This window comes from Marmota flaviventris, chromosome 4 (genome assembly GCF_047511675.1).
Source record: "Marmota flaviventris isolate mMarFla1 chromosome 4, mMarFla1.hap1, whole genome shotgun sequence".
In the NCBI taxonomy this organism is placed as follows: Eukaryota; Metazoa; Chordata; class Mammalia; order Rodentia; family Sciuridae; genus Marmota; species Marmota flaviventris.
Genome location: NC_092501.1, coordinates 27,866,865 through 27,892,011, shown reverse-complemented (window position 1 = coordinate 27,892,011; position 25,147 = coordinate 27,866,865). Strand labels below are relative to the sequence as shown.

The 25,147-nt window shown below is 35.1% G+C and overlaps 1 protein-coding gene across 3 annotated transcripts in view; it reads right to left on the bottom strand.

Annotated features, from left to right (window-relative positions):
• The window catches only part of Erlin1 (ER lipid raft associated 1), a 41,141-nt gene extending 17,364 nt beyond the window's left edge, over nucleotides 1-23,777 (bottom strand). For 2 of the 3 annotated variants that reach the window (XM_071611002.1, XM_027930035.2), the window contains exons 1-9: nucleotides 23,699-23,777; nucleotides 23,253-23,376; nucleotides 21,571-21,652; nucleotides 17,747-17,793; nucleotides 16,637-16,698; nucleotides 13,601-13,726; nucleotides 12,751-12,824; nucleotides 5,215-5,273; nucleotides 2,910-3,001 (exon numbers count right to left, since the gene is read on the bottom strand). In XM_071611002.1, the coding sequence (XP_071467103.1) occupies nucleotides 2,910-3,001; nucleotides 5,215-5,273; nucleotides 12,751-12,824; nucleotides 13,601-13,726; nucleotides 16,637-16,698; nucleotides 17,747-17,793; nucleotides 21,571-21,652; nucleotides 23,253-23,365 (655 nt within the window). In that variant the 5' untranslated portion in view covers nucleotides 23,366-23,376; nucleotides 23,699-23,777. Of the gene's footprint in view, nucleotides 1-2,909; nucleotides 3,002-5,214; nucleotides 5,274-12,750; nucleotides 12,825-13,600; nucleotides 13,727-16,636; nucleotides 16,699-17,746; nucleotides 17,794-21,570; nucleotides 21,653-23,252; nucleotides 23,377-23,639 lie in introns of all 3 variants that reach the window. The other variant, XM_071611001.1, reaches the window with a different exon arrangement.
• Nucleotides 23,778-25,147: the final 1,370 nt, after the last annotated feature.

Genomic DNA, 25,147 nt, shown 5'->3' with positions numbered 1-25,147 from the left:
TCCCAACACAGTATTTTATAAACTGGAGCTGATTCTTAAATTTATATGGATGAATAAAGGGCCCTGAATAGTCCAGAACAATTTTAGAAATAGTTAACAGTTCAGAGGAATAGCTAAAGAGAGACTGACTCACTCTCCCAGATAGTAAGACTTAACATAAAAGCTACAGTAATTAAAACAAGGTAATACTGGGAAAAAGGCCAGTGTAAAATAAAAGGGAGTATAATACTGTTTTTGTAGCTTCAAAGAGGTAAATAAGCTGTTTATTGTTACATACTAGAAATAAAAGATAGACCAAAAAAACCAAAATCAAAAAACTGGAACAAAACAGAGATCTTAGCAACACAACAAATTACATATAGTATCTTGTTATATGATATATATGCATTAGAAATAAGTAGAATAAATAATGAATGATTGGTTTGTCACTTGGAAAAAGACTCGAATTTCTATGTCACATTAAACACTAAAATAAATTCCATGGCTAAATTCGAAAAGCAGAAATTTTAAAACTTTTAGAATAGAAATTACTTTGCGGTAGGGAAAGATAGGAATGCCACAAACCATAACGGAAAAGAGTGATCAATTTGACTATGTGAAAGTTAAAATATATATGTATGTCAAAGATATCAGAGTTCAAAGTCAAGCAACAAATTAAGAGAAGATATTTTGATGCATAAATTTAGAAAAGAATTAGTACTAAAAATATATAAAGAACCCTTATAAACCAGTTCAAAAAAATAATAAAATAACGGGGTAAGGACACTAAAAGGCAATTCATACGGGAAAAGAAAAAGGAAACCTGAATGACCAATAAATGATATTCAACTTTACTAATAATCAGGGAGATTAAAATTGAACTTATGTGGTACACCAAGACCACCATTAAATTGACGTAAATGTTTAAAAGTCTGATAGCTCTAAGAGTTGAGGTGGATTTGCAGAATGAGGAACTCAAGTATGGAAGGATAGAACTTGGAATTCAGCATTATTGAAGAGAGGAAAAAATAAAACAATCACTTCAGAGAGCAATTTGGCAGTATATAAATTTTGAAAATATGTACAACCTATGATGAAACAATTCTACTTCGAGATATGTTTTTCTAGTACAGTGCTTCTCAGACTATCTGTGGAAAAATGCCTTTGTGTGTGTTTTGAAGAACCAATATATTATAAACTATAATAAAAATGAACTACTAAAAAAATTTAAAAACTGAACATAAAAACATAAACTCCATCTTTTACTATTAATTCAATGTACGAGAGATCATACTGGGCACAGTAGCACACACCTGTAATCCTAGTGGCTCAGGAAGCTGAGGCAGGAGGACCACAAGTTCAAAGCCAAACTCACCAACTTAGTGATGCTCTGTCTCAAAAAATAAAAAATGGGTTGGGAATGTGGCTCAGTGGTTAACTGCCTTTGGTTCAATCCCCAGTACCAAGAGAAAACAAAAAATTACTGTGTTAAAATGCTATAAGAACTTCTAAACTCACTCTGATCTGAATATTTAGGCTTATCTTATTGTGGCTCAGAAAAGAATAGCTGGTGATAGGACACTACCCCACCCCACATGCTGAATAACCCTGCTCTAGGCAAATTCTTGCACACAAGTAAAAGAAGACATAAAAAGGACAGTAGGGTCTGTAATAAGGATAAACCATAAACTATGCAAATTCTTTATTAGTAATTCATCAGAAAAAAATCCGAGGTTCACTCAGAATGAAATTACCCAGCAGTTAAAAATGAACCAAATGAACATGTATCAATATGAATAAATTTCAATGGTCAGAAAAAGGCCCAGTGTAAAATAAAAGGGAGTATAATACTGTTTTTGTAGCTTCAAAGAGGTAAATAAGCTGTTTATTGTTACATATTAGAAATAAAAGTTTAAAAATATGGATAAAAAGAACGTACACATCTACTTCAGAACAGAAGCTGCTCTAAGAAGAAGGGTTAAAAAATAAGACTAGGGAAGGGGACAAAGTAGGCTTCAAAGACATATATAGTTTTTGTGTTTTTTTTTCCCTTTAAAGAAAATATCTCAAGGAAATGTGGCAAAATCCTTTTTTTTTTTTTCTTTTTTAAAGGTAGTACTGGAGATTAAACTCAGGGGTACTCTAATACTAAGCTATACCCCCAGTCCTTTTTATTTTATGAGACAGGGTCTCACTAAGTTACCCAGGCTGACTCAAACTTGCAATATTCCTGCCTCAGCCTCCCAAGTCACTGAGATTACAGGTGTGCATACTACACCTAGCTAAAATATGGTAAAATTTTAAGACTTCCTATATATTCTTTGTACATTCCTATATATATATATAGGAAAACAGTGATCTATATATATATCTATATATCTATATCTATCTATCTATCTTTACTTAAAAAAAAGTCCTTAAACTCAGCATCAACTGTAGACGAAAGAGGCAATCTAATATACAGTATCCTACAATATAATTCAAAATGAGCTGTAAGTAATACTATTGTACTTTCATAGATGGCAGTTATCTATACAAATAAAACTTGGTGCATGATAACAGCAAGGACACATACTCTAACTTGAGATTTGGCCAAAAAACTTCCTTATTCTTAAATTGAATAAATGAAAATTCTACTCCAGAGATTAAAGCTGCCCATAAACCCTAGCCCTTCTCACTACACTTGAAAAAGACAACAGCAGCAGTCAACAACATGATGGAGAGCCAAGACACTTCATTAAGTACTGGCTTCACCTTCTTTCAAAGGCTTCAGGACATCTGAATGCATAATGAAGTTTCCAGAATTCTCCACTACAGATGATACCATCTTATTTGAATCCTCTCAATATCCAACTTGAGACCAACAAACAACAAGACAACTCATAGCACAGATTCTTAGAGACATTCATTTCAGAAATAAGTCAAAGTACCTATAACAGCCTTTTTCCTCTCCGTCTCAGCTTCTTTCTCCACAACCTTTTGTTTCTGTGCAGCTATAAGAAGTTTAGTCTTCTCAGCCTCCCTTTAAAGCAAAACATTATAAAAATTATAAAAATTTTTATTTTGCAGTGTTGGGGATTAAACTCAGGGACTTGTGCATGCTAGGAAAGCACTCTCACATTGATCTTTATCCCTAGCCCCGGAAATGATTCTCTTATGATGTGGTCATAGTAATTTTGACCATGAGTTAGAGAAGCATTTTTCAAATAAGGATATTTGGGTCCATTAGGGTATGTTCAGGTATTTACTTAAAATGAATGTGAGGTTGAAAGATGGAATGATTGGTCCAAAGTCACCCAGAGATAAGAAAAACAAAAATTAGAATATTAGAACTCAGCCTAATTTTTTCCTTCTAACTGTGCCATGTACCGGGCTATGATCTGAAAGGAAGTACATAAAAGCTTTCCTTCTGTTAGGCCTTCTGCTAGCCCACACAGCATCACAGTCAATCAGAAAAAGGCACCAGTCTCTGGGCAAATGTGGTTCCTCAGACACAAATAGCAAGCAGATGGTGCTAGATTTGAGCCTCTGTCCTCCTCAGTTGGGCACCAGGTACAGTGGTGCTATTTGACAGGTAAAAGGTATAGCCAGGTGGCAGTTATTAGGCAGTACACTGTGGCTCAAGGTAAGGAAAACTTTTCTAAGAATTTGAGTTTCAAATAATGGAAATGCTAGCCTATTGCTAAGCATGTACAAGTAGCCTCTGTGGGACCACATGACAGAAATGGTATTACAAAAAGATTACTATTAGGTAAGAGGTTAGACTATATAATCCCAACACAGCTTTTAATTCTGGAATTTCCATTGTTTAAAAAATTAAGAAAGACCCAGAATTATCTGTAAAGCATTTACACCAAGACATGTTCCCCCTCTCCTCATGCCAACACTGATAAAGACACAATGTTCTGAAAATTGAGTTATTTTTTAAAAATATCTTTATTTTATTTTATGTGGTGCTGAAGATCGAACCCAGTGTCTTATGCATGCTAGGCGAGTGCCACAACCTCTGAGCCACAACCCCAGCCCAAAATTGAGTTATTTGAAGACAAAAAGTATACAATATTTGGATCTGAGGACACAGTTAAGGGGTAGAGTGTAGTTTAGCATAAGAGAAGCCCTGGGTTTCTTTTTGCGCGCGCGCACACACACACACACACACACAAAAGAAATAAGTAGATACATAAATAAATAAAATAAAAAGAAAATACATTTATCTTTCAATCACAAGAAATAATCATATTTAAAGCCTAATAATTTAGGCTTTAAATTTAATTAAAAGCTCCAAATAATCATATTTGGAGCCTTCAGTAAACATTTTTTTTTTTCTACATGTGGCTCAAACCTATGATCTATCCAGCCTGGTAACCTTAAAAGTATTTATTTTTAACAACGAAAAAGAAGGAAAATAAAATTCTATGACAGAGGATACAGACTTAGAAATAAAAAGAACTCAAAAGTAGCATTATTACTCCTTTGATCACCTGTATTTATACATCTGCTGTATTATTAACTTTTATAGTTATTTTTTCCCTAGCATTTAATATTTTTCCTAATGGTCAAATTCTCTAAAGACCATTGTTTTTTTCTCTTCAGAATCTATCATCTGAAAATACTGTCATTCCAAATGCAGTAAGTGTTCCCATTAAAAGGAACCCTCTAAAATCTTTAATTTTATATCAAGCAAGTAACTTCTCATTCCAAGACAATCCTGGGAACATAAAAGACTAGGGAAGCCTTGTCAATTCAAGCAAAGCTTCCCCAGAGATAAACTGAAAAGATTCAGGTCTAATTTTAGATACACAGTCACATACAATGGAAAAACCAAACTTCATATTAACTAGGTGTCTATTCTTTTCTTATTATTACAATAAGATAACAAAATATGGGCACTCTCTTCACCTTAATAGCTAGGACTTTCATTCCTGTTATAATATTTAATTCAAGATATTATTCATATGCAGATTACAGCTCCTTAGGTTTTCACCAAGAGTTCCACAGCAAATTGCATCTTTAGTAACTAAGACTGCTTCTGAAATGTCTATACATAAAGAGAAAACTAGAAAGAGTCTAGTTGGAATTAAGACATGAGAACTGGCAATATTACTAAGATAAATGTATAGGTAATAGACAGTTACCCAACCCAACTCTATTATGTCATGTATTTCATCTGGACTGTTGTATCAGTAAGTAGACAGCTTTAAATAGAAATATTAGGATCCCATGCTTGTTACTCACATTAACTCAAAATTTCTTCTTATGGCTTCTGGTATTTTAGGTTTTGTAACACGCACAGCCTAAAAAATAAAAGTAAACAAACAAAGGTATATTTAAAAAATAAATGTTCACACTGAATCTTCTATCGAAGAGCTCCCCAATTCGTACTAATAAAACAACTATAACATAGCTGCCTACTAAGGTGCAGAGATCCTACTGGAAAAGCTATTTCTCATGCTATCACACCAAGAATCAAAGATAAGCTATTTCTAGTTTTCTTAAAAAACTACTAACTACAGGAGAAAAACCACTGTACCCACTAGAGAAATAAACTCCTTGAGGGAAAAGGTTCCCCTTAACAGATGTTCACAAAGTTGTTTAGTTGGTTAGTTTTGCTTTTCTTTTCAAACTTTCAAACCAAAGAAACAGAAGGAAGGCAAAGTTACAAGACTAAAATTGAACGAATTAGAAACAGTCAAAAACAAACTAAAAACTGAGGTCAGTCTATACAATTTAATACAGTGTCTAATAAGCCAGTTACTTATTATCACTTCCTAAAACTGCAATCACTCAGTACTAGCTATAAATACATAGCCCAATAGCTGAGGGATAACAGCAATTCACAGCTTATATTCTTTCTTCTTGGAGCCTCAGAACAAAGTCTACCAGTCTTTGTGGACCTTGTTTCCTAGACACTTGGTTTCTCTAATCAGAGTATACTCTGACATAATTATATACATGAAAAGTGCTATTTTGTTTTTTTGAAGGCTGACTTTATACACCAAGGACTTAATCTCTCAAAAGCTTCCTATTTGCTTTTAAACACAAGTATTTTAAAAGAAGGCTTCAAACACTTTTAAGGAAACCAGAATTTCCTATACAAAGCATAGTCAAATCTGTAATTTTGAGGACTCTCATAACTAATGATAAGAATTATAATAGAACACTATAAGAAGCTAGTGCTGTGAGGAAAAACCCCATCACACACTGAAGGTAAAGGCATGTGAGTTCTTAAGGACATTCAGTGGAGATATTTAGAAGATAAAAATTCAGAACCAGAATTTTTGAGATGCTAGATTTCATTATGTGACTTCCAGGCATACAGATGACCTCCAATACAGACAAGAATGATTCAGAGGGAAGCACGTCACACTGCTTTAAATTCAGAGACTGACTGGTCACATATCTTTTTAGCCACATAACAAAAAGCATAAAATAGGACTGTCTTGAATAACACACCACATGCTTGCCAATCCTGGGAAACCTCACACATTTCCAAATATGTGAAAATACAAATACCTGCTATAGCAGATACCATGAGTAAGTTGTATAAGAAATCTGAGAAAACAACAACCAAAACACCCCCTACCTCACACCATAAACACACACAGTGAGTGGAGACAAAAAGGTGATGAAATGAAATGTACATGTTGAAACTGACCCCTGGATTATAAACAAATTTTAAGCCAAAAAGTCAGAATATAATAGTCACTCCATTAAATAACAGGAAAAAAAATGCCAAGGATGATCATTTTCACCATTCTAATTTTTCCAGAGAAGTTTTTCAAGAAGAAAAATGAGGTTATAAATATAGCAAAAGGAAAAATTAAAGTAGTGATATGAGTACTGTGGCGATGGTAGTGAATAACAAAGCAAGATTGCTGTCATGGAATTTAAAATTTTAAAGAGACAATAACAACAAAAAGCAAATAAGTAAGAGAATTTCACATAATTATGAGTGCTATATGAAGAATTAAAACAGGATGACTTTGGGACTTTACTCGGTTGTGGAAGAGGAAAACAAGATTTTTATCTTGGTGTAATTATATAACTGAAAAATCTACAAAAATCAACCCCCAAAATTATTAGAGATGGTGAGTTCAACAAAATTGCAGATATAGGATAAATCCACCAATCAACTGTGATCCTATGTTCTCTTTCTAAAACAATTTTTTAAAAGAGAGACTACAAATTGATCAGCATTAAAATTCATTATATCTATTAATTTAACCTAAGATATGAGTTTCTCTATCATGCTAAGCGAAATTAGCCAATCCCCCAAAACCAAAGGCCAAATGTTCTCTCTGATAAGTGGATGTTGATCCATAATGGGGGGAGGCAATAGGAAAAATGGAGGAACTTTGATTGGGCAAGGGGGACGGAGGGAAGTAAAGGGAGTGGGGGGGGGCAGGAAAGATGGTGGAATGGTGTGATGCTGCATTGTGTACAGAGAAATGAAAAGTTGTGCTGCAATTGTATACAACGAATCAAAATGCATTCTGCTGTCATATATACATAATTAAAATAAATAAATAAAAATTTTAAAAAGATATGAGTTTCTCAGCCAGGTGGGTATGGGGCATACTTCTATATTCTATAATCTCAACAACTCTGGAGGCTGAGGCAGGAGAATCGCAAGTTCAAGGCCAACTTCAGCAACTTATCGAGGCCCTAAGTGACTTAGTAAGACTGTCTCAAAAGTTAAAAAAAAAATTATAGCAGCTCAATTTACAATAGCTAAGCTATGGAACCAACCTAGGTGCCCTTCAAAAAATGAATATAAAAGAAAATGGTATATATACACAATGGAATATTACTCAGTCATAAAGAAGAATGAAATTATGGTGTTTGCCAGTAAACGTATGGAACTAGAGACTATCATGTTAAATGAAATAAGCCAATCCCCAAAAACCAAAGGCTGAATGTTCTCTCTGATATGCAGATGCTAACACACAATAAGTGGGAGGGGGGATAGGAGTTCACTGGATTAGACAAAGGGGAATGAAAGGAAGGGAGGAAAGATAGAAATAGGAAAGATAGAATGAATCGGACATAACTTTCCTATGTTCATATATGAATACCCAACCGGTCTAACTTCACATTATGTACAACCACAAGAACAGGAAGTTATACTTCATGTATGTATGATATGTCAAAATATACTCTACTGTCATGTATATCTGAAAAGAACAAAACAATAAAAAGGACTGGGGACGTGACTCTGTGGTTAAGTGACGTTGGGTTCAACCTCCAGTACCAAAAAAAAAAAAAAGAAGAAGAAGAAGAGTTTCTCCCCAACACAGAAATTCTAAAAGAAACAAAAAGGATAAATATCCTTGCCTTGATATGATCAAGTAAAGCCATAGACTACAATCCTATAACTTAAATGCTAATTTAGATACCTGGTCTAGCTTGAAATTATAAAAAATGAAAACTCATCTGGCAAAAATATCAAAGCCTTTGTTTCTAAGTAGATGATATATCTTACCAGATTTTAAAATTGAGTAAAAAGTTGAATTACCACAACCACATGGTAATGTGTTAAAAATGAAGGTTGATGGGGCTAGGGTTGTGGCTCAGTGGTAGAGCACTTGCCTAGTGTGAAGCATTGGGTTCATTTCTCAGCACCATATGTAAATAAATAAATAAATAAAATAAAGGACTATCAACATCTTAAAAAAAAATTTAAAAAAAAGGTTGAAAAATAGACCTGAAGTTCTAAAAATGTATTCCAACTAACTACTGTAAGAAACTATTTTAAAAGAAGACAAAAGCAACCAAAACAATGGAGACCTTGTTTTCCACTTTAAGAATGCATTACAAAGCTACATGTTTTTCATTCAATAACTTTTTATAAAAACAAAAATATATTAAACAAATTTAAAAGATCGTTCTTGCTATCTATAGAATATGACGTAGATAAGGGAAAAAGTGAAATTAGGCAAAAGAAGAAAGGCTACTGGTTCAGGCAAGAAATGGTGTCTTGGTTTAAGGAGGGGCAGAAAAAACAGAGGAGCAGGTGGTCTTACATGGATTTTGATGGTAGAATCAACAGAACATGGGAACTCATTAGATGTTAAGGGCAATGGATTGTCAAAGACGACTCCCACACTTCCAGAGTAGTCCTAGAGGAAGGAGCTACATTAGCCAACAAGAAAGAAAAAAACAGAAGAGATGTAGATTTGATGTCTAAAAAAAGACCAAACAAGGGCTTAATAACTAATAAAAGAATAGGAATAGATCTATAAACAGAATGAAGTTCAGGAAAAGATACCTGTATATAATGGAATTTAGCATATAATACAAATATCACTCAGAGAAGGGAGAACATGGAAGGATAAATTAGTAATTACTGTTGCCACCCCACTAGTCTGGAGTGGAAATGGACCCCTATCTCATAACTGACACCAAAATAGATTCCAGACAAATTAAAGATTGAAATCTAAGAATATAACTGTAAAATTAGATAAAAATTTTGAAATTTCTGATGCAATTTAAATGTCTATACTTTTAAAGTGGTGAAAGGTATCAAGCATGCCAGCCCAGTAAGACTCCATTAAGAAAACCACTAAATCACTACGTAAAAGTTTAAAACTTCAAAATTTCAGGGGGAAAAAAGTGAAATGGCAAAAACAAAGCAAGAAAAGAAAAAGAAAAATGAAAAAAAAGGAAAAAAAAAAAAACCCCAAACAAAAAACAAACAAACAAACAAAAAACCCCCAAAACCTGGGAAAAAGTACATTTTTAAAAAAGATTCAGGGCTAGGGATATAGCTTAGTGGTAGAGCACTTGCCTAGCATGTGTGAGGCCCTTGGTTCAATCCCCAGCACCACAAAACAAAAACCATACACCAAAAAGAGCTACAGCAGAAGTGGTGGCACATGCCTATAATTAATTCAGCTACTTAGGAACCTGAGGCAGGAGGAGCACAAGTTTGAGGTCAGCTGGGACAGCTTAGCAAGACCTTGTATTAAAATAAAAAATAAAAAGGATTGGGGATGTAGCTTAGTGGTATAATGCTTACTCAACATGTCTAAGGCCCTGGGTTCAATCTCCATTAATTCAAAATAGAAAAACAAAAAACCCCCATAAAAATAGTGTATTTGAATCAATTAGAAAAATGTAACTAAAAAAATGAGCCAAAACAATAAATAATTCACAAAAGAAAGGCAAGTGGACAATACATACCCTAGGGCATTCAACCTCAATAATTAATACAAACTATTATGTAAATCTTCCCTAAAGCATCTGCTAATTATTTGGGTCTAAACACAAAAACAAATAGAAACTATAGCCCATTAATACCGATGACGAGAGTAGGAACGGCTAAAACTTCTCTGAAAAGCAACTGGCAATACATGTCAAGCTCCCAAACAGGGCACACACTTTGACTCATCAATTCCACTTTTAAAAATTTATCATAAGGGGGCTGGGGCTGTGGCTCAGTGGCAGAACACTTGCCTAGCATGTGTGGGGCACTGGGTTCGATTCTCGGCACCATGTATTAATAAAAAAAATGGAGGTCCATTGACAACTAAAAAAATATTTTAAAAAGATATTAAAAAAATCTATCATAATGGGGGTACTTTAACAGGTGTATACATAAGCACAGTCATTGCAACATGCATATAATAGTAAAACAACTGAAACTATAGAAATTCATTATATATAAACATTAAAAGTGATGATGAAGTAAATCTATTGTATTAAGAAGCATCTGCAACAACAAACTGTTATCTCTGCATAGTTAAGATTACTGGTGAGTTTCATTTTACAGTTCATCCTTTTCCTAAAACCTTTTTTCTATAATACATGTATGTATAAAAATGTGTGCATAAAAAATCCAGTATATACAGAACTACTACAAACAGTAAGAAAATGATAAACATAACAGAAAAATAGGCATTGACAGAAGAGAGTATAAAAATACCAGAAGATGCTCAACCTCATTAATAACCAAGGAAATGCAAATTGAAGAGAGAGAAATAACTTCACATCTATCCATATGACAAAACCAGAATGTTTGATTGGTTCTATTAATGGTGGGGTCATAGGGAAACAAGTATTTGCATAAATTGCTGACAGGAACATGGATTTGTACAGTCACTTTGTTAAGACAATCTTTATGTATAAGGACATATGCTCGTTACTATTTGTTAATACAAAAAAACCCCCAAAAAACAAAAAACTGGAAGAAGTTGGGTGAGGTGATGCATGTCTGTAATCCCAGTGGCTGGGGAGGCTGAAGCAGGAGGATTAGGAGTTCAAAGTTAGTCTCAGCAATATAGTGAGGCTCTGAGCAACTCAGTGAGACCCTGTCTCTAAAAATATAAAAAGGGATGAGGATGTAGCTCAGCGGTTAAGCATACCTGGGTTCAAGCCTCAGTAACAACAACAACAAAAAGGAACAGAGAAATGGCTAAGTAATACAGAGCAAGGAATTCTAGGCAGCTATGAAAGAAATGACAGTAACAATCTGGTCAAAACCTAAGTATCTCTGACATTCACATTTAAAACTATCTTTAAAATCAAAAAGCTATTCCAAGTTACAACGGACTAGAAACCAAGAATATTGCGCAAAGTTACCTTTCAAATGACCTCTTAACTTTGGTGGTTCACCAAAGCAGGTAATTTACCTGCTATGTCATTTGTGGAATGAGGCCACAGAGAAACCCTGCCCTTCCAGTCTTGCTTGTGAGAAGCACACACATGATCACTTATGCACACTCTCCATAGCAATCTTTAACTGCAGTAATGTTCATCACAACAATCAACAACTCTCCTAGAGCCTCTGAGAAAGCAAAATAGAGAAGCCACATTACCACTTCTCAGAAAATCTAGATCCATAGCAATGGCTTTTAAATGTTACTGACCAAAGACAGAGTACGAAACACATTTTGCATTGACACCCAATATAATCACCCACTCCTAGACACATAAAATGAAAATTTCCCAGAATACTTAACTTGCTACATGATATTTATTTTCCTCTGACTTCTTTTCCTATTCTTATTTAAAATGATCCAATAAAATTGATTTTTATAATAACTCACTAATGGTTTTAAACCCACCAGCTAAAAACACAATGACTCAGAAAAGTAGGTGTGTAAGTTCTCACCACCCTATCTCCCAATGCCACCACTACTACCACCACTAAATTCTTGGCTACCTTGCTTTACTTCAGAACATCCCACTCACTTGAAATACCTTTCCACTCTTTTGCTCCATATAATTCAAATTAAAATTTCCTGACTTACCTAAAAAAATTAATTATTATAGTATTAGGCATACTTTATTGAATGTCCTCTCAACTATTATAGCAATAACTGTCCAATGAATTCATCAAATAAACTTTGTGACATATTTTTTTTGTCTACAATTGTTGTTCAAATCTTAGACTTGAATCTTTTAACACATAATCTCACTGAGGGTAAGGATTACTCTTACGCTGATAATTATAATTACTATACTTAATAATGCCTCACACATGGCAGAAATATGAATTGTTTCCTTGTAGAATATTAATTTTATTTCCTTTGTAAACAAAATATGAATTTGATAAACAGATAAATATGAATTTTGTTTCCTCAGCTTATTAGTTCCCTTTAAGAATCATAAAAGAATGCCACCCATGGCAAGCTACAACAGAATGAAAGGTATTCTATAAATCACCAAGGCACTTCATTTAAATAACTGCTTTATAAATAATCAGTTGAAAGGGGGAGTAAACTCAAAGCTCTCAAAACTCCCAGAGAACTTCCCTGGAAAAGAGCTTACCTGTATAGTGAGACCTGGGGCCATGACATTTAAATCTTTCTGTAGTGCTTGCTTCAGGTTTTCATCTATTTGATCTGTTTTTGAAGTCAAGAACAAAAGATCTCATGATGCTCAATTTTTTTTTTTTGCATTGTATTAATAGCAAAACAAAACCAGAGCATGAGACCTACATTTTCCACAGTATTATTCTTTCACAAAAAATACTTTTCCTTTTGCACAAAAGTGAAAGAAATTAGTAAATTAAGGAAGATGACAAGCAAATAATCGAAGTTTACCCCCAAATTAAATTTATCCAATAAAATCATTTATATTAATGTTGGATAAACTTATTTATTGGATAATAAACAACTATATCCTGTCAGTTTTACTACCAAATCTCAAACACGGGGATTTACCTCAGGGAGCCCACAAACACAATTCTAAATTTCCTCAATTTATCTATTAAGATAGCAACAAAGTGAGTTTCTAGTAAGATATCATAGTAAAAACAGAATATACAGCTGGGTATGATGGTGCATGCTTGTAATCCCAGCTACTTAGAAGCTAAGTCAGAAGGATTTCAAGTTCAAAGACAGCCTCAGCAAATCAGTGAGGCCCTAAGCAACTTAGTGAGACTGTCTCAAAATAAAAAATAAAAAAGGGCTGGGGATGTGGCTCAGTGGTTAAGTGACCCTGGGTTCAATACCCTGTACCAAAAAAAAAAAAAGCAAACAAATAAACAAAAAACCCAGAATACATAGTATGTGAGTTAAGTTTTTCTGATCTCTACCAAGTTATATGTGAAATTTTAACTTAAGATATGAATTAAAAAAATTTCTGACTATTTTCATATTTAAAACAAATCACTTACCAAATAATTCAATGTAAACTTCTTGAAGCGTATGGGCACTGCAAAATTGATTCAGCTCATGGTGGATTTTATTGAAGATTAAGGTCTTGTCATAATCTGCAGTGTAGTTCCTCACGATATCAAACACTGAAGGAAAGGTACGACCATGTTTGTTTCACACAACAATAACCCAGGTATCTTCAAATCCGCCAGGATAAGTTACAGGGATTATTATTATACATGAAGAAAAGTGCAAACAAAATAGTAAAAACAAAACACAACTCACATACCTTGATGGGTTTATAGGGCTCAATTTTCTGGATATTCTTACATTCAGAACACTAATAGGCAAAACCCAAATTCTATACTTAGGAAAGCGTACATTATTTTGGAAGTAATAGGTAAGTGTCAAAGTTTTCAGGTAAGGGCATGACACAGATTTGTACTTTGGCAGCAGTGTGAAGATGAATTGAAAAGGAGGAAAAGTATAAGATGATTATTAGAAAAAGTTTAGCCAAGAGGTAAAGAGGGACTGAATTAATTAAGGAATAATGAGAATAAAAGAAGATAGCAGCTACAAAAGATCATTTTGTAAGCAGTTTACAAAGGTTGTAAAAAAAGACACCGGCCTAAGTCAGGAACAATGGTGCATGCCTATAATACCAGCTACTCAGGAGGCTGATGCAGGAGAATCTCAGGTTCAAGGATAGCCTGAACAACTAGTGAGAACCTGTCTCAAAAAAAAAAAAAAAAAAAAGTTGGGTATGTAGCTAAGTGGTAGATTGCCTGCCTAGCAAAACCACAAGGTCCTATGCAAACTCCCAGTACTTCAAAAAGGAAAAACAAACAAACAAACAAACAAAAAACCCCCAACTGACCAACCAAACAAAACACTAGGCTAAAAGAGAATTACTATACTAGACTAATTACTATACTAGACTCAATGTCAGGCAATTTACATACAATAGTCCTTAATTCTCACCAACAAACAAAAACAAAAAAACACCACTACCAAAAAGCCAAACAAACAAACCCCAAATCAAAAACCAAAATCACCTAATTTCACAAAGTAGGAAGTTAAGAACCAGAGAATTTCAGAAATATCCCCCAAAGTACATAATATACCACGTCAGAATCTATGTTCTACCAACTAAACAAGTAAAACAGGCTGCTTTTTGTGCCTGGCTTCAGACACAAAGACTTGCCCCACTGGCCTTCTCATGTATGATATTAGACGCAACTGGATTCCAGACCACAATTGATGGATAGGCCACCAATATATAACTGCTGACTAAATCATGTGGCTTGATCATTTTCCAAACGAATTGGCGATCTAAGTTTCCTATTTAGCTGTGACTAGAGCTAACTTCTTCCTTTTTTCTTTTTGTATCTGTGTGTACTAGGGATTTTTTTTTTTGTGGTAATAGGGTACCAGGGCCTCATCCATGTTCAGCAAGCACTGAGCTACACCCCCAGCCCTTTTTATTTTGGACAGGATCTCACTAAAGTTGCCTAGAATGGCTTTGAACTTGTGATCCTTGTGACTCAGCTTCCTGAGTAGCTAGGATTATAGGTGTGTAATACTGTGCTCAACTTTTTTTTTTTTCAATCATAATCCATTCCAATGATTTTTGACCAGGTAAAGTACAGTCATCCCTTTCGTATCCACGAGGGATTGGTTTCAAAACATCAAAGTGATATCAAATTTTATACATGTATATAAAAAGGTGTACTATTGGCATATAAATTATGCATATCCTTCTATCCATTTTAAATCAGGTCTAGATGACTCGCAATATCTAATACAATGTAAGTGCTTTGTAAATAGTCGTTACACTACATTGTTTAGAGAAACAAAGTCTGTATGTTTAGTATATACATAATTTTTTCCCAAATAATTTTAATCTGAGGTTCATTCAATCTATGAGATACAGAGGGCCAACTGGATGTACAAAGACTAGGAAAATACTTAATCTTTAAAAATATGACTCAAATCCATTTGACATGATACATTTGCTATTCTCTGAAACCTTTTCACTATTTGTACCTGTATCAGTGATGTGAAATTTGTCATAATCAGAATCTCACATTCTAATCTCTCTCTCTCTAGTCTGTATTAAGTCTTCTCAAGTAAAATAAAAACTCCTTGGTGGCAAAAGCTATAACTTCACCTTTTTAAACTGTTCTTGCCAAACATATATCTTCTACATACTAGGCATGCAAATTTTATTATCATCATTAAAGACAAAATGTTCTATCTTTTTTTCAGGACTTGCAATTAAGTTTCTGAATTAAACATTACCTACTCTATCTGTAAGTTTTCATCTTTTACCAGGAAAATGCTTTCCCCTACACCAAGAACTTTGTGGTTGCTTTCCAAGTTATAGCAAATCTCAACTAGAAAAGATTTCTCTAAGATGAAAAATCAGTGTGACTCAAGGAAATGATCAGTTATAGGCTTTTATCATAAAAGGAAATTACCTCCTATTCTCATTGGATACAATGCTATATCCCTGTTCTAGAAATAATCAATGACCATCTTGCACTTAGAAACACTAAGCTCAGAGACAAGTAAATCATGGAGTTGTAGAAAATCAATTCTGTCCGGAATCTGTGACATACATACATAATACATACATATATATATATATATATATTTTTTTTTTTTTTTTGCAGGGTGTGTGGGGGTGCCCACTGGGGACTGAATCCAGGGATGCTGTACCACTAAGCCTCATTCCAAGACCTTTCATTTTTTATTTTTATTTCTACTTTTCTTAGAGCCTTACTAAATTGCTGACGCTGTCCTTGTTTTTAGGATGCTCCTGCCTCAGCCTCTGGAGCCACTGGGATTATAGGTGATGTGTATCACTATGCCTAGCCTGAGACCTATTTCTACCTCTGTTCTATAGTAATGGAAAATATTCAATTATTAATCCTTTATATTTATCAGTAATCAATGAGGTTATAAAACTTTAAAAATGCCTTCGTATTCCTCAGGAAATATCTCATTTATAATACTCTGGTTATAACTATAAAAATGACAGATAGTTAACATACCTGCATAAGGAGCCAACATGTTAACCACTTCTATTCGGTCAATATAGATCATGACCCCACCACTAAAAATCAAAGAAATGAGACAAATGTGAGCCAGTAAATAGAATCCATAAAGAAGAGTTACAGACAGACCTAGACAGAACTTGACAATCAAATACATTAACTTAAAATATGAAGAGTATGGTCCCTATTTAAAAGTATCTCTGTCCTTTTATATATGTCAAAAGCTTCTTTGTAGGCTTATAATATTACTTTAGATCATTTAAAATAGGTGATTTAAAAAATACCTTGAACTTGACATTCTTCTTTTAATACACTTCAATGTAGTGAGTATTCTCTAGAAATAATTTGGTCCTCGCTTGCCTTTCTTTCCCTAAACTTCTTTAGGGCAGCAATTTTCAAATTGAAGTCTTCAGACCAGAAGCATCAGCACTACCCAGAAACTTTTGTTAGAAAAGCTTACCTTGTTCCACAAGGCATATTTTACTTTCATTAGTTTGTAGTGTTGTCAGGGGAGAAAAAAGGCCTCTCCAGACTTACTGAATCAGAAACTCTAAATTAGATGGCATTTAGTACTACAAATAAGATGATGAAATGAATTAATTTTAAACTATCTTTTCATTGAGCATCTACTCTGGGTCAAGTGCTGAAATAAGTACTTCGTTTATACTAATTCTAATCCTTATAATAACTGCTTTTGCCTGATTTTTACAAATGAGGAAACTAAGTTTAGAAAAGTCAATAAAGACATATGGGGCAGGGTAAGAGGAGGACACTCACTGTACTTTTTGCTCAATTTTGCTATGAACCTAATACTGTTCTAAAAAAATAAAGTCTACCTTAAAAAAGAATCATTAAAACAGATGTAGTAACAATGATATACAGTTAGTTATAATGGTTCTGAAAAATCTACCTTTTTCAATAGCACCCTATTGGTTCCTAAGATGGAAAGTTCCTATTTGGAGACAGATCTTTTCTCAAATAATGCTTATATCAGAAATCCCTCTGGGTTACTATCATGCTTATTTGAAAAGTGCCTAAGTGATCACAATTTTAGGAACAATACTCCATCTGAACTAAGGGAGGGTGGTCAACAAGGATAAAGCTTACCTTGTTCCACAAGGCACATTTTTAACTTCATCAGTTTGTAGAGTTGTCTGGGGAGGAAAAACAAATAAAACTCAGGACACATATTGTCAAAGAGCTGCCAGTTCCAGAGGCAAATCTCTGGAGGGCTCTGAGAGAAAGAACAGGAGAACTTCATCAAAATTTTAGTTCCCCAAAGATTAAGTATCAGAGTAGTCATTTCTTTTTTATCTTATTAGAAATGCGAATTGAGACAGACAAGATTTTATAACTAAGGTTCAATTAAAATGCACTAGGAAAGATTCAATGTTCAATCTGCTAGTAAGTAAAAAACTCTGGAGTTCCTTATTTGCCTGGACTTACCCAGGGACAGCAAACTACAAAAGCTCACCCACAAGGCACTATGGTCAAGATTTGTGCTCTGAACTTTGATTCCACTGCTAACATTACTATTTACAATGAAGATAAAAGATAACTATTTTATGTGTACAAGTACCTTATGACTCAAAGCTACCCTTGAACTTAACAGCAATCTTTCTTCTCTAATGCTACAGTCAATATTTTTAGTTTAGGACCTAGTGATCTCTCACATGTTAAGTTTCCTTTTTAATATAAGTGCCAAACCAGTAGTGCTTTCTCCTAGTGAACCAACAATCTGGTACTGAATCGCTCTGCCATGTCACACCTTTGTTTGAATCAGAATGACTTCCTACTTGTACTCTAAGGCCTCAAACAGGTCAGCTGCTAATAAGTATATTCTAGACACAATGCACCTTACCAAGTGACAGCAACATACCATTTTATGGAATATAAAAGAAAAATGAAGCCTAGTTCCTGTTTCCAAAATGTCCTAATCCTGCACAGGACACAAAATCCTTATAAAACAATCCATCAACAGGTACAAAATAACAGAGAATAAAGTTAACTTTTGGGTGTTAAGTTACAGGGAATAAAATAATAGCTTGAAAAGCTCTCTTAGGTGAAGTATTTATAAGCCAAATCTAGAGGGGGAGTAATAAGAACAAAGGAAGCAGAGGAACATCTTAATTTCAATAAATACCACATTCAAATACAAAAAGTTGAAGACAAACTTGTGTATACATGTGACAGGAAGAAGATTGGTTGGTTTGAAGCAGAAAGCACAATTTAGATAAGACTTGACTTATGAGAAGAGAATATATTAGGTAGAGGCCCCTGAATGTTGGCTGGAAGTTTTTTTTCTAGTCCATCTTATATACAGTCATAAAATAAACCTTTCAAAAAAATTGAAGGACTGAGGACATAGCTCAGAGTTAAGAGTATTTGCCTATCATGCATAAGGTCCTGAATTCAATCACCAGCTTTGGGGGAAAATGTCTTTTACTTAATTCCTTTGATCATATGTGATGCAGTTCTCATCATTCATCTTATCTGGAGGCAAGAAAATCAGTAGGAAAGCTAAAGAATTACTTTACTTAGGTTAATTTAGTAAAGATCATGAAAACTGAATGCTCAATCCAGTAGACATAATACAGAAAGGATGTGATATTTGGTTAAATAGAAAATTCCAGAAGAGAAAAGAAGAAAATATAATTCTTGAGTTGAAAGAGTGGGATGATGGTAAGCATTTATAATAGTTTTAGGTAAAGTGAGGGGAGCTGATGATGAAATGAGTTTAATTTATTTTATTTCTTTCAAACCACCATACTAATTCAATTTCCATGTTCCACATAAAGTAAAATATGCATTCCTATTTAAACCTAAAGGATATTGCCCAGCCAACTTTTAAACTAAGAAGAACTAGTAATTAGTTCGGTGTTAAATCTTCAATTTAATATACTCTATCTATGTACTTTTATATTCTTTAAAAATTATTTTCTGAGCTGGGGTTGGGGCTCAGCGGTAGAGTGCTTGCTTAACATGTGCAAGGCCCTGAGTTCAATCTTCAGCACCACATAAAAGTAAATTAAGGAATTGTGTCCAACTACAACAACTAAAAAATAAATATTAAAAAAAAATTATTTTCCAAGTATGACACAATATTAATTTTAAAAGTGACTCTATGTTATGTATACTTTAAGTTGAAGGTTTTTGTATAATTTCTCTAAGCACTGTTTTCTCTCCATATATAGGATTTCACATTCAAATGTATTTCTTTCAATTATCAAGTTTGTTAAGACATTTGTTGACATTGGGTTATGTCTTCTAATGTGTTCCAAAAATTCCTAAAAATTATGTTCTTTATGTCTTATAAGAACACTTTCTTAAAAAAAATTTTATTAGTGTAATTCTTTCCTAGACTATTACTGTCTCATATATAAAGAAGGACACCGGCTCCACATTTAATTTTTTGTAGATGCAAATTATACTAGTTTAAGCTGAAATCTTTCTACTAATTTCATTTGAATCTCAATCTCTCTCTCTCTCTCTCTCTCTATATATATATATATAAAATATATACATATCACATATAGTATAATTGTTACATATGCAATTAAACTCTAAAATCTGCTTAATGGCACCAGTGTAATAACATTATAGAATGCTGAAGCTGTTGGTAAGGTCATGCAATTAAAATTCCTTCTTTCACGGAGGAATAACTGACGTCTACAAGAATGAAGTGATTTTATCAAATCATGGAATCAACTGATGGCAGTCCCCATCTTCACTACATCACATTTCTGAGAAATCAGTTCTCAAATTGTAACAACTTCTACCACAAATAGAAAGGTCAGAAATATAAATGTGTTATAGCTCTTGACTTCAAGAAACTTAAAAGAGATTTTCTGGAAAGAAAACACACACAGAAATTTAGAAAACAATACAAGAGAATTATTATTAAAGGACATAAGACCAAGGGTCAAACTTTATAATACAGATTTAAAGAGCTATAGATTAGAAGAGAAGGAATCTGGTATGAACCTAAAAATGGCTGACCAGATTTAGGAAGGAGAAGAGGAATGGAGGGAAAGATGGCAAGTGAAGACATGATAGCATTCATCAATCAAGGCAAAAATGAACAAATATGGGAAAATAAAATGGAAATCAGTGTAACTAGGGAAAGAACACCACATTTCACTTCAATAAATACAAGTCTTTTCCTAAGCCGTCTACAAGGGATCTGGAAGAAAATCTGGGGGATTTAGTTATTCATAATTAAGCACTCACTCAGCAGGAAGCCTAGAATTAAAATTATAAGATTAAATAACACTGAATTTTCCTGATTCCTGAAAAATTAGCAGCAGATGGTAGACAAACTTCTAAATCCAAAGATGTATGATCATAATGAATATGCAAAAGTTATAATAGTCTAATCCTATTTTGTTACCTTATGTCAAAAGATACCTATTAAGTGTCTCCCATGGGAAAGGTATTCTTTTCAATAACCAGACACTTATTTCAAATATTCCGGGATCCTGTCAAAATACCACATAAAATTGTTCTTAATGTATCAGGCAAAAACTGAGGCAGAAAAGCTGTGTATAAAAATTCAGATCTTTCATGTTAATAGTAGCCCAGGAGCCTGCCTCTATGGAAACCAAAAAGTAATCTAACCGTAATCACTTGCTTGTATTTCTAGTTGTGTTTCTAATTCTTGCTTTTGTTTTAACAGAAGCAAAAGAAAACCTGCTACATAACATTATACAGATGGTAGAAGTCAGTCCTTCCAAACTGCCTAGCTCACACTTCTAATTTACTTCAAATGTGAGATAGTTCAAAATCATAACTTGTTCTGTGACAACTGTACTCTGAACTCTTGCATTTAAGTAAATAACAACATCTGCTTAAACAATAAGGAAATCTATCTCTACCCATGAATATGGCAACTTGTCACACTTGTATTTCTGGAATCCCTAGGAATCACTCACCTGTACAGATCTGAATGTAGTAATGAAAGGCAACATGATATGATAGCCTGGTCCACTGGGGCTAGTTAGTAAAGCTCCTCCCCTGCAAAGAGATATTTCAATTTGACAAAATTATAAAGAGAAATTCTCTTTTCAAACCCAAAATGCTACAGGTCTTACTTTTCAAACCTAAAATGCTATAGAATTTTACTCGTGGCTAAGCTATTAAAGCCTCAGAGGAGTTACTCATGCCAACAAACCCAGCTTAAAATACCTACATAGCTAAAACGGTTTAAAAAAAAAAAGTAAAAGTAAAATTGCAATGTTACACCTTGTTTCATAAGCTTTACCATCCATACCTCTGGGTTTCCAGCACCACTTTCAGGTTCAAAGGATTTCCCTTTGATCTTTAGCCCTCTGAGAAATATTTGTGAAAAAAATTCTAATGGCTCTTAGTTGAGGTACTTTAATTGTACATAACAAGAGGCAAATCAGAACCTAGAACATTTAATCACTAGGTTGAAAAAAAGAAGATAGCAATACAAACTTTCAAGGAAAGAGGAAATTTCTAAGGCACATAATTCTTTTATCTAGACAACTAAAATACTGGGAACATAAAGTTTCTGTATAAAAACAAAAAAAATTTAGCATGGAAAGATAAACGGAGGGAAGGTTCAAACCACAAACAGGCAACATATGAACTTGTTCACCAAATTCTGGAATTTCAGTATGCTGAAAACTATAAAAAAGAGGTATTTGGGGAGCAAACCTAACAAAGAAGTCCTAGGTTTGCAAAGAAGCCACAAAAATAAGAAAAGATGAACTGTTTGAGGTTCATTGATAATTCTCTGAAAGCTGTTTCTTGAAACATTCTCTCCTTTACTGTCAGAAAGACAATGCCAAATTGGATGAAAATCTGGACAAAGCTGTCATTTCTTATGCTAGAGTTCCATTTGCTAAGATATGCCATTAAAATTGTACTTTAAAAAAAAAACAATTCAGGATGCATATAAAAGTAGAAATACCAGTTTTAGGTGGATGATGAAAATATGCAAAAGGTTAAACCTCTTTTTGAATACACCACTGGCCCAATTTCTCCACAAATTGTTTTCTTTTACTAGTCTATATCAAAAGGAATTGGTGGTTATTATGCTTAAGGAAAAACTACTCCAGCTTAACTAGATGGCAACACAATTCATACATTTCTTTCCTTGATTTGAATGGGTAAGGAGTAGCCCAGCAGTGTTGGGCTTACATTCCTTGAGAACCAGGGACAAAACAACTGACATGGTCATAAAAGCTTATAAAACATAACCAGTCACTGGAAGGTTTTTAATGGAAAAATAGAAAAAACATAAATAGGACGAGATTTCCTAAAGAGCATCTGGAGTGGCAAACTAAAAGCCTGTACAGATGTACCGATTACAAATTATTAATATATCTCTTCAGTTACAGTGACTACTTCCTTTCCTGAGTCTTAACCTCTGCACAAAGCAAACACAACACTAAAACTGCCTAACACTTGGAGGGTGCTCCGCAAAATTCTGCTTCACCCCGTGCTTTCTCAAGGGTTATTAAAAAAATCTCTTCTCCGGATTGGGAAGTACTCCCAGGATGCTGCAGTGGCAACAACTTCCCAGATTCCACTCTGACGTAAGTACCGGGTCTGCTCTAGAACCTGGTGGACCGCACATGCTGCTCACCTGTAGTACACTGCCAGATGTCCTTCCTCGATCTTGTGGATGGAGGCGTAGAGGAGAACAACTACAAGCCCCACCACTGCAGCCACCAGAACCCGGGCTTGAGTCATATTCATCCTTGTTCCTCCTGGGTGAGGGAGGAAAGGACCCTCAGTCTGAAAGTAACAGGCTCGCCCCCTCTAATTTCCACCCTTTCCCTCCAGGAGACCTGGCGCGCTTTCTCCATCTAAGACGGGGAGTCCCGGACCCCTTTCCCCTCATTCTGCTCTCCTCGCTTAGCAGGCGTTCCCCTTGTCAACCCCTCCGCCTAGGTGGCCCGCGGCCCGCCCCTGCGCGGTGAGCGTGGCAACCCTTCTCTCGACGGCCACTCCCCCGGAGGAAAGCACTAACTGCTAAGGGTCCCAAGCCGCAGGCTTCGGAGGTAGGCCGACCCCTCCGCCGCTCCTCACCGATCAGTGACGCATCGCCCCCGCCCGCACGTGCAGCCGCCTCCCCGGACGCGCCAAACGCCGCCAACCACCGGTCCCGCCCACTCGCCGGCACTGCGGCTGCGCGGGGACGCACACAGACGCAGCGCCCCTCCGTGACTAGCTAGACGGGGAGCAGGCGGGACAAAATTCTCCCAGCCTCTAGGCTGCGCAATGCCTTGCGAAGGAGCGTCAGGTCCTTTTCCATGTACTACTTATCAGCTGCTCTAGAAGATAAATTGGTAGTCTGGACTAGCAGGGAGGCAGAGGAATGGAAAGGGCCACTTGAATAGGAGACTTCTCAGTTCTTTTGCAGAAAACCTACTTCCTCACTTTAAGTGTCGAGCTGTTACTTTTTAATATCCTTTGTGGTATATGGCCACTTCTAATGTGTGGGGCAAGCACGTGGTTTTGGCTCAGACTCTGCATTTCAGGAGTAACCTGCTTGTTTCAAAGAAAGTCCTATTTAAGTTCAGACGAAGAAGCTATTCCGATCTAACTGCATCATTCACTCGCCAAGTTATTGTTTATTTTTTATGTGCTAGAATGCTGACTGACTAGGGTTTTATGAAGGCCACAGAGAAAACAGGAATAAAATGGGCAAAATATTTGCGGTGCTTGGGGACCTGTCCTCCAGGGAGACCAAAAAGAAGTGACTGAGGTTCCTTAACATCTTTTATGATAGTAAGGTGTGGTTTAGTAGGCTAGTCTAGGACAAGATCTAGAAAGTATAGAATGCATTGTCCTACTGATAGGGGGACTGGTTGGCTAACCAACAGAAATACTTTTCCCCCCCTGCATTTTCTTCTGTTCTTCAAGAATTCTGCACCATGTGCATATATTACCAAAAATAAAAAGGGGGAAAGGACAGGGTAAGGTTTTAGTGAGGTGGATGACTACGAGGGAAATAAATAAGGACATTCATATTTGAATAAGTTGGTGTAAGCCTTGAGAGGACAGTAGCCTGCCTGGTGTGGCCACATCTGCACAAGATAGACTAGAGTTGGAACTCCTAATCTCTTGGGCAGGGAAATAGAGGGACGTAATATTTTAGAGCCAATGAATCTGCAAAATGGCTGAAAGTGGAGACAAACTGGAGGCTGGGACCTTATGGGATTAGGAAACTACAGGTCCAAAGTTATAACAGTAGTTATTAGCAGTGGAAGTGAGAAAAGGTAAATAGAATGAGATAACTGTAGCTACTCCTTTTGATAAATACACTTACCTGTGCCATTCATTTGATTTTATTACCTAGAAATGTCTGGGTTCTTGTCTGCTCCTAGATAAATGGTATTTGCAGAGCTTAGCTACCTTAACTTCCAAAAAAGCAAAATGAATGAAAAACAATTTGCTCCAGCCCCTGGGTTTTGTGTATACATTTCTCTTAATTTGTCATAATATTGCTTAGACTAGAGTTCACAACTTTCATTC